This window comes from Astyanax mexicanus, chromosome 1 (assembly GCF_023375975.1).
Source record: "Astyanax mexicanus isolate ESR-SI-001 chromosome 1, AstMex3_surface, whole genome shotgun sequence".
Classification (NCBI taxonomy): Eukaryota; Metazoa; Chordata; class Actinopteri; order Characiformes; family Acestrorhamphidae; genus Astyanax; species Astyanax mexicanus.
Window position 1 is genome coordinate 17,843,851 of NC_064408.1, and position 10,378 is coordinate 17,854,228.

General features: G+C 36.6%; 1 protein-coding gene across 2 annotated transcripts; it reads right to left on the bottom strand.

Annotated features, from left to right (window-relative positions):
• Positions 1-80: 80 nt before the first annotated feature.
• On the bottom strand, positions 81-9,674 carry ndor1 (NADPH dependent diflavin oxidoreductase 1). Of its 2 annotated transcripts, none has more exons than XM_007256988.4 (15): positions 9,614-9,674; positions 8,324-8,483; positions 7,762-7,839; positions 7,378-7,475; positions 7,108-7,206; positions 6,785-6,886; positions 5,521-5,724; positions 4,753-4,880; positions 3,815-4,032; positions 3,489-3,596; positions 3,206-3,320; positions 2,481-2,627; positions 2,239-2,357; positions 1,832-1,926; positions 81-1,123 (listed from the first exon to the last, which is right to left on the bottom strand). In XM_007256988.4, the coding sequence occupies exons 2-15, from the start codon at positions 8,456-8,458 to the stop codon at positions 979-981; spliced, it is 1,791 nt and encodes a 596-aa protein (XP_007257050.3). In that variant the 5' UTR covers positions 8,459-8,483; positions 9,614-9,674; the 3' UTR covers positions 81-978. The 2 variants fall into 2 exon arrangements, with proteins under 2 accessions (XP_007257050.3, XP_007257049.3); XM_007256987.4 differs by having other exon boundaries at positions 9,558-9,669.
• Positions 9,675-10,378: the final 704 nt, after the last annotated feature.

Here is a 10,378-nt window from a genome sequence, read left to right on the forward strand (position 1 = left end):
AAATTAAGATGGTCAAAGTTTCTCATTAACGTTTTCTCATTAAAGACACTTGTGTGTTGAGCCCAAAGTCTAACGTCCAGTTCAGTTCAGTCATAAGTTTATTTAAGGCTCATTTCAGTGTATTTAGTTAAGTACAGTGTATGCATATTCATTCATTTTGGTTCTACACAACTTGGTCCTGTGGTAGTCCAGGTTTAGATTTGTAATACAAACAATTTAAGATAAAAAAGAAACAATATTCTAGTAGTAGGCTCATTATGAACAAGGTAATATAACAACATAAGGCAAATCCAAAAAAGGCTTATGGGTCTAGCAAACCACTAGAGTTTGAAAAGTGATCAGATTCTCATTAAGTGTATTTACATGCACTTTAAATTCTGATTTTTGCAGATTATCTTAACATAACCGTGGGTGCTTGGAAACTCGGATCATTGGAAAATTGGAGATGAAGTTTACATGAGTCAGGCAATACTCAGATTTTTGCTTTGCAACCACCCAATAAATTCCATCAGTTTGAGTGTCGCTCCACAAGTGGTTTGTCTCCATCTTGTGGGTGCTGTATTAAATTCTGCTTTCTTATTACCAGCAAGTTTCAGTGCAGACTCAGAAATCCAAGAATACTTTAGAGTGTGCTTTAACTAAGAAATGATTACTGCTCTCTTATCAGATTTAATCTGATTATTAACACATCTTTGACTGCATGTAAACACACCCAGACAGCTTATTGTAGCACAAATGTAAAAATACAATGGCAAGGCAAACATTTTAAAATACTTTTTTTTTCCATCATATTGGTGGCACAGACATAAAGCGTGATGTTATAAAATTATAACATCATTGGCTTGAGTAAATGTTGATGTTAAATGTTTACTGGTTGCCAGTCCTTTGCTGCATAATGTTCTAACACACAACTCACTTGTGTTCAGTCCCCCTTTCCTACTCAAGGCCGTAAGTGAAATAAATATACTAAAGTGTCAATCAAGACCAGGTCTCGCTCTGGAAACGACCAGCTTTCTCCATGGCTTCCAGCATTTCCTGTGCCTGTATCTCAGTCACACCTCCCTCCTGCTGGAAAACCTCCTTTAGTGCATCACATACACCTGTAGGCATCTGCTTAGAGTTCCTGGAGACCATGAAACAGACCATTAACATATTAAATATAATGTACATATATACACTAATCATAACAAAAATGTTGCAAATAGTTGAAACTAGATGAAACAAGCTAAAACTGTGTGTAGATGCTCTGCGGTCAGTGCCAACGTTAGGGATTTGTTGTCAAGGGTCACACCTAGAAGGCCTGTGGAGTGAAATTTTGTATGACACGATCACCTTTTGCCTTCATTACAGGTACTTTGTGAGCCCAGTGTTATGTTAATAAGGTCCTGCAACCAGGCACCCTACCTTTTCTCAACACACACTCTTCAGAATTCCAACAGGACAATGTTTGTCCACATACTGCACTAACGATATGCCATGGCCAGACACGTCACCAGTCCTTTCACTGATTTAAAATGTGTGGGATGCTATTGGACGCTCCACCTCAATGCAAAACTTCTAGGAATTTTCGACTCTTAAGGGATAGATTATCGGAGGACACCATTAGAAAGCTCTACAACTACATGTAGAGATGATTGGCATGTAACGTTGCACAGGCATTACACAGTACTTCTGCATGTGTAGCTCATTAAAAATGTTTGTCTATATTGGTCTAAATGTCTGAAGTACCGTACAAAAGCAACATTACCGTACAAAGACAACTACTGTCACTGTCCAAACACATATACACCTGACTGGAAATGAGAAATCACAAATAGTAAGTTTTCAATACCCTGCTATGTAGAAGACTGCATTCTTGTTAGCAATCAGGTCCCATAATAGCTTGGCCTGCTCCTTTACTCTGTGCTGGACATAGATTTTATCCTCCTAAAAAAAAAAAAAAGAACAAAATAAATCATAATACAATCATACAATTCACTTTTTCTGAGTTTGTCTAGTAATGTAATGGGTTTACATGAAAATAATAAATAAATAAAGGATTTAAAGCCGATCAGTAATCTCAAAAATAGGACATTCCTAGTTCCAAATTTATTTTAGCATTATAATACTTTTTTTTACTAAATTGCTCCTTATTTAGCTGTTGCCTCTTTATGTGCCCATCGATCTAATGATACTGATAGTGTAGTTTTACCAGTTAACAAAGATCTCACAGTACATATCATGGTGTAAACTACTGACCTGGTCTCTGGAGAATGCTGTGAACAGGGTCATGTGACCAGCTTGGACCTTTTCTTCCCATTCTGACTGACAGTAAAAGTCTTTGGTCTCAGAGCGACAGCCAAAGAACAGCACATTAGCTGGGACATAAAAGAAAATGGAAATATATTGTAAATGTAGTAGGCTTATATATACATACACACAGGATATATAAAAGTTTAACATTAATCAGGTCTGTTCACTTGTTAAGGGTACACTCTCACCTCTTTTACCCTGAGCAATCCTTTCTTGTATTGCAGCTCTGAAAGGGGCAACACCAGTCCCAGGGCCTACCATTATTGCAGGGGTATCAAGGTCCTGGGGAAACTTAAGGCTACCCTTTTTCACCCACAAGGACACAGAGACATCACCTGAAGAGAACACATGCTTTAGAATTTGATCAGAAACAAAGAAGCAGGTGAAAACAAAATTTACATGTGGAAAATCAGCCAAAACTGGTCTGGAGTCAACAATTGTGTACATAATAATGGCCAGTCATGATGATAATATTAATATTAATAATATTAACATTTACTACTTTGTAAATAATACAAGTAAGCTTTATTTTAGACGGTTGCTGTGGTATTCTTTGCTATGTTTTTGGTAAGTGCTGGTGATAATATCCAAGATGCATTGGTGTTGGTTATTTGGTGTGCAATATCGTAGATAATGTTAAGTGGTAGCTCTGAGGTTGCTAAGAAGTTGCTATGGTGTCCCAGGTGATTGTTAGGATGTTGGTATGTGGCTGATAAAGTACTCAATGTGGATGGTTGGATATTTATATCATTGTGACAAAGGAAGGGTACCGCATTCATTTCTTAAAAAAAAAAAAAAAAAAAACATTTGCTGTATGGAAAACATACATCCAGTCAGCATTGCATGGAGCATGAGCTAAAGAAGCAAACTTTATAAAATATTCTTTAAGAATTCTATAAATGGGTATGCCTACTTTGAGTAGGGTCCAGTGATGCTAGCCAGGAGGAGCAAAGGCCTCTACGTGGTTTTTGAAGTCTGGTTTTATACCTCACCACAGCCACTAAGATCTGGAGCCGGTTAGGGTGTGCCTGGAAAACATGGTAAGGTGGGGACTGATCATTTTAAACCATATAAAAGAAACATTCCAGGGTTTTTAATTAAATCTAATCTAATCTCATAACATGTTCAATCGGTAAATGTCTGCATGAATCACATGCAGAAAGGTTCAAATCTAGGGAGCTTAAGTAGGGATTTACCAGAAGAGAAGATGCTATTGAGAAGGAGCGAGGCTGGATTTCAGGGAATAAATCTAGCAGATAGTTCACGCTTAGCTCTGCTGTCGTATGAGGGAAGTCAGCCAGAACCTGATGGAAAGACACAGTGGTTAACACTGGTTAAGATTGGTGTAGGTTTCACATAATCATACTCGAAACATAAGAACACATCTTACTATTCCAAAAACTGCTTAGAAAAGGCTTACACAATTAAATTCCAAGTTCAAGACAACTGAAATATCAGCTTAAGATCAATTCATTACCAATGAATTTTGAGACTTAATAAATTACACTGAATGAATCATCACCTCCAGGGCTGTGCGGCGGGGTCTGTTGCAGTAACTGTGCAGGTCGTCCTGACCTTGCGCTGTGCTAAATTCGGCTAGTTTTTCTCGTTCCAGCTCGTTGGTAGCTAAAGTAGCGAGCACCTCAAAGAAGGAGCGGCGTGGGACTGCAGCAATGTCCAAATACTGCTCCACCAGGTACCTGACTGAACACGGCTGAGGCAGACGTGCAGGAACCACAGCTAAGACAAAACCAGGAATTCCTGTTAATGTTCACATTACAATATTGATATAGTGATATCTTATACCACAGATCTGATATGCACATGAATACACTTTAAGGGAAAGGTTATCGATCATTTTGACATTAAAATAACAGCTTCAGATTTATATTGCTGGTCTGCTGACTGCAATGGGGAGAATGGCAGTTCTCATTAGGCTCCTCCTACACTACTGCCCTTTCTCCACTGCAAAAGGCATGTATAATAATATCAGTTCTAACTAAAGGATTTGTTCAGCTTCATCAAAGTTACATAGTGCAGTAGCAGCATTCTGGACAAAGAGTGTCATTGACAGAGATGCCATTCTCCCTTATCAGTGTAACAGAAACATGATTTCACAATACAAAATGCTAGATAATAGTTGAAAAAAAAACTGAAAATAATAATCAGAAAATATGGTCCATTACTAATTTAAGATTATTTGTGTTTTTTTTTTAGGGAAACCTTTGTGACTCAGCATTATTCATCCCATCCTGTTTGTACACACTGCACTGCCACAGTTATGTCATTGTGGTCATCATTATCAGGGGTGTTGGTTAGTTGGCTTTGTGTGCAGGCCGGTGGTTTTAGAGCAGAGGTGTGTTCACTAATAATACATTAGGGTCAGTTACAAACAAAAACGTCATCCCTCAACATAGAAAGAAACAGAAAATCTGAGCATTAAATCTGAATTTAGCGCACCTGTGCCTCCATCAGCAGGGTTAAGTATGAAATAGCTGTCAGGGTCCAGTCTGAGAAGCTGGCAAAACTGCTCCACATCTTCTGGAGAATTGCACGGCCTCATCATCACAACATCGCCTGCGTTATACCTGCCAGACACAAGGTGTATACAGGAACATATATTTATATTAGGGGTGGGAGTCACAGGGCATCCCACCATATGATATTGATTATCACAATACAATATTACCACGATACAATATTATCACAATACAGTGACCACAATAATGAAGATATTACAATACAGTGATTCTGTACAGTAACTAAATAGGATACAATACTCAAAGTACTAAAGCAGAATAACAGGAATTATGTATTTATTGGTGTCAGTTTCACAGAAGTTAACATGTTATATAAGACAATGACCACAACAAAGTGAAATAGCCTAGTAGGTGGCATTTTTCCATTGTTGTAAACAGCGATACTAAAGCTATATAAACAAAAATAGCTATTTCTTTAAAATATAATATTATTATAATATTATTTATAATATATATATATATATATATATATATATAAACTGCCATAAATTAGAACAGTTCTGCTGCTGTTGCATCTAGTTAGTGTGACATAAGCTTACAGAAAAAATAAATATACATAAATGCAAAAAATATCAAATATGTCCCACACCTATTATATATGCATTTACCATAGAAACACACATACACAGTTATGTAATTAGATATAAATTAGGTACAATTGTACTGTTTTTAAATCTTTAGTACTCACTGGATGTTGGAGCCTGTAATGTCAAAGTCAATAAGCCTCACATCCTGGAAATGAGAAAGGTCTGTTACTCTCTGATTGGACACCATTTGTGCTGGGAAAGGTCGTGCTGCAGAGGGTGGGCCCTGGTCATCAGGTGGGTGTGACTTCTGTACTGGCTTGTCTGTGGTGGCATCCAGGAAGTGGAACATATACCGAGGTGGAAGACTAAACAAAATATACACAATCAGATCTTCTGTATTTGTATCATTGTATAAAGTATGTGTTTATATACATTATATCCTCAGGTGTTAGTGGACACTCCTAATGAATGCATGCAGCTAGGTTAGGTTGCTCTCATAGCTGACATAAATGTGAAATTTGCACACACACAGCTTGTCTAGTCCCTGTTGGGAAGTACTGCCAGTATAATAGGTACTCTATGGAGCAGAACATAAACATACGGCTATTGACACAATGCCCGGTAATGGCTAGAGGGGTATAAACCCCCCTTGCTTTGAGCTGTAGAGCAGCGGGACTGTGTTCCCTGGAGTGATTGTGCCATAACCAGTACTTTTGGGAGGAGTTAGAAAATTGAAAATGATGAGGTGGGGAGATGATCATCTAACATCCTGACCACTATAAACACTTGAATGCAATCAAAACCTCACATCAATGCACAATAAAGTACAGAGCTGTCCATAAACATTAGAGACTCTTTTTAATGCCCTTAATTTCACTAGGTGTCTTAGGTGGTTCTATGGTCTATGGAAGTTGCTATGCTGTTTCAAAAGTAAATGTTAGCATTTTGCTAGTTGAGTGCTAGTTTTAATAGGCAGATAGCTGAAAAAAATCAAGCTAATAAATCACAAAGCAACACCCTAACAACCATATTGAGTACCACAGCAACCACTAAAGATACCAACAGGCAACAACCCTAGCACCCTAGCAATAGTATTAAGCACAATTAAACACAATAGCAACATTCTAGCAACACTAATAAGCAACAGCATAGCAATCAATTGAAACAACACACCAACTGCCTTCAAACAGCCTCAAAGATTCCCACAGCAACTGCCTAGCACCACTATGAAACAACCTCCAAAAAATATCTCAGTAACCACCCAGCAACATCTTAGCAACCACCTGAAAATTGTTTAGGTTGTACATTTTCTCAAGAAATTCTTTGTTGAGGCACAGCTAATTAAATAATATAGTGTATATGTATAATCATATATAACAGAAGTATTATATACTATTATAATATAAAAGCATGAGCTGAACTTACGGATCTTCTTCACGAAGTGGACTTAATCCAGGAGGCATGGGATACAGAGACACAGTTTTCTGCCAAAACGAAATCAACCAGGGGTCGGTCACTCCATCTGGTCTAAAAGAAATGAAAATAAAATTATTGTTGTTGTTATTATAATAAAATTAGTATATGTCATGTGTTTATTATAATACAATTCTAATTGTGTGTTTAATGTATACTGTACAATTGACCAAATTGCTCTTTTATTTAATACAATTCTTCTGTGACACTTTTGTGTCCTGTGGGCAGGTGGGCAGCATTCAAGAGTAAAACTTTACAATACTAAAGATTCTTACCCTAGATCATGCTGATCATCAGCCAGGCCAACCGGAAGCAGGGCATTAGCACCAAGCTGCATCAAACGCTTATGCAATTTCTTAGCCACAAAGTTAAACCTGATGTGGAAAAATGTGGATATCAGATCAGAACTACAAATTATACAATATATACTACAGCTTAATCAAAGACAAGGCAGTTAAAATGATGAAGAGTAGCAAATGATGAAAAACGTTTTAGAAAATGCCTTAAATAGACTAATACAATATCAATTTAATAGAACATCTCACTTAGGATACGAGGAGTCCCCCAGGCCAAGCACTGCATAATCCAGACGACAAAGAGAACCATTAGGCAAAGATTTCCTGAACACAAACCTCCAGAAATTCTGCAAAACACAGACAGAGACCAAAATGTACACTTTCTATATACTGTACACTGACATGCCACGTTAAACTGATGAGTCCTATGTGCACACATCTATGTAAATAATTTCATTGTTGTTTTTTACTTTTTAAATAACATTAAACTTTCTTAGTAAAACAAGAAAACCATGTGTTTTCTGTGACATAGGCTGACAGCAACATCAACAAAAACAATTTGGCACTGCAAAGGAAAGTGTGCCAGTTTAGCCAAGTCTCTCCCCTAAGATCTAATAGTATGCACTCTCAAACCTTCATGTTGTCTGGTGGGTCACCTTGCCCTGTTGTAGCGCAAACAAACACCACAAGAGTCTCAGATATCAGGTTTGCCTGAAACACAGACAGAAACATGGGTATTTACTACAGTTTACTTCCAAATCAGTCATGTCTAACAACAATACAATACCTGAGTTCTATTCAGATTTAAAAGGCGGATGCATGCCTTTACATTTCTACAGCCTTTTAGTTAAGCTTAAGCCCAAACTAAAACATGAATTTCCAATAGTAAATCTCTATATACAGGCTTGGATAATTATCCATGTCTGTACAAGCTGCACATAATAAAGTTTACTTAAAATTACTTAACTAGGCACAATTTGAGGTGATAAACTTTTATTACCTGTTATTACGTAACCCTCCATCAGCCTCATAGATCCATATACATCTGATATACTGTATTTGTACTAAAGAGGCTGACAGCTGACACCAAATGTGTTGGCTGAACTACTTAACTTTTGGGCTTAGCAGGTAGCAGGTAAAGTTGTGTTTGATTTTGAACAAACTTAATAACTTAAGATCCAAGATGTATACTAACCACATTGTAACTGTCCAGAGATTGAACTCGTACTTCCATCCGCCTCCTCTGGGCCTGCCGCCCAATTCTCTCGGCCATGTCCTGAGCCGTGCCTGTCTGACTCCCATATAAAACCAGAAGTGTATAGGTCGACATTCTGTCACAAAATCTCACCCTGGAACTGAAGCAAGTAAATATACATTATTATATCATATTATAATGAAATATTTTTAAAAGACACTTTTGCTATTTATAGATATGTTTGAGTAAAATGAACATTGTTGTTTTATTCTATAAATACATACTTACTAAAACATCAACCCATGGTTAGTATTAATGAATAGTACGCAATTAGGATGCAACTGAAAGCAAAGAGTAAGTATACTCTTCGTCTAAAAGTAGCCTACATCCTCCACATCGCAGGGTTAAGTGTAATGCAGTGTAAACCTGCCCAGAAAACAAGGAGAAAAGTCATTGTTTCCCTCAATTATGTTTTCTCTCTCTCTCTCTTCCCATGTAGTGTTGTTTGTGTGTTGTATGTTTTTTTAAGAGGCTGTGCCTCTTGCCAGGCTGCAACTGTATATAAGAAGTTGTTCTTAATGATTTGCCTGGTAAAATAAAGGATAAATAAAACAAATAAACTAAAATAAAATATATAGCAATATTTTAAAAGTACACCCCCCCCCCCCCCCCCACACAGTTGTTTTCTTCAGATATGTAACACACATGCTCTAGTTGTATTGTGTTAGCTACTATTTTAAGTTCTACAGTATGTTAAATAAAATAATTAGTTAGCTACAATATATACCACACACATGCTCCAGTTGTACTGTGCTAGCTACTATTTTAAGTTCTACAGTATGTTAAATAAAATAATTGTGCTAGGTTTAACACAGCCTCTAACGTTACATAATAATTACTAGAGCTATATAAAAGCTAATTTGGCTCAAACAACAGACTTCTTTAGGACATTCATAACCAGCCCCTTTGTTCCCTGTCATTAGCAGTGCACCCAGTGTATTTAATAACTGATTTCACGTTTTCAGTTTCCTTAGGCAAACATATAATCTGTCCTTAATGCTAGAGGTAGGGCTCTCCCTTCTGGTCACGTAGCCAGTTTCACCTCCCCACATAATGTTACATTTAGTTAACGCTTTATCTACATTACATTACATTACATATACTTCTGGGAAACAACCAAACAGTTTAGAACACAAGGTCATTTTAGGCAATTAGATAGTAGCTACTAGCCTACCTTTTCCGTAGAAAAGCTTTAACCAGCGAAAAAAGTGAAATAAGTAGTTAACCTACTCTGCAACACACCAGCATGAAATTACCGCATGACTGTACCGCCTCTAACACACAGGGTCCCTTCCATTAGTATAAGCCGGAAGTCCAGATGCTGCCTTGCTCACTATACCCTATGTAGGAAAAAATGGCAGACACTTCAATACAAATACAAATGAATATATCTTTTCAGCAAGAGACTTCAGCTTGGAAAAAACCCAGCAGACAGTTTACTGTTAATTAACCATTAGTTACTTCATTGTCTCAAAATAATTAATTATAATAAATAAATAAATAAATAAATAAAAAAATCATATATTGACATGATTTGTTTAAAGGCCATGAGCGCATTGCTCTGCTACTTTATTTTGCATATAGATATGATGACAAATAGTTGCAATTGTGAAACAACCGAAAAAAGAAAAAAGTCATGATATTTTCAGGCATAAGGAAAAATTTCAATGCAAGCATTAAAAAAAATAACCATGACATTTGGCACATTTCTACTCCATACAAAATACATAAAGAGGTGCATGCAATATACAATACTTATTGCCCACTATACAATATATAATATATAATACTTGTATAATACTTAATATATAATGCAATATACAATATATAATACTTATTGCCCACTCAAGGCTGGAAGGCATACTTAAAATACTAGAAAAACAATAATTAGTACAAAACTAAGACACACTAATTCAAAGCAAAATTTTAAAGCTTTTTCCACTACAGTTTATAGTAGCTACAATAGATACCACATAAATAATACATTTCACAAAA

Excerpts from the sequence above, each read along its gene's own strand:
- ndor1 (XM_007256988.4), bottom strand. The coding sequence starts at position 8,458 with ATGTCGACCTATACACTTCTGGTTTTATATGGGAGTCAGACAGGCACG. Across the intron at positions 6,887-7,107 it reads GATGATCAGCATGATCTAGG|ACCAGATGGAGTGACCGACC; the intron begins GTAAGAATCTTT and ends CATTTCTTTTAG. Across the intron at positions 3,321-3,488 it reads CAATAGCATCTTCTCTTCTG|GCACACCCTAACCGGCTCCA; the intron begins GTAAATCCCTAC and ends CATGTTTTCCAG.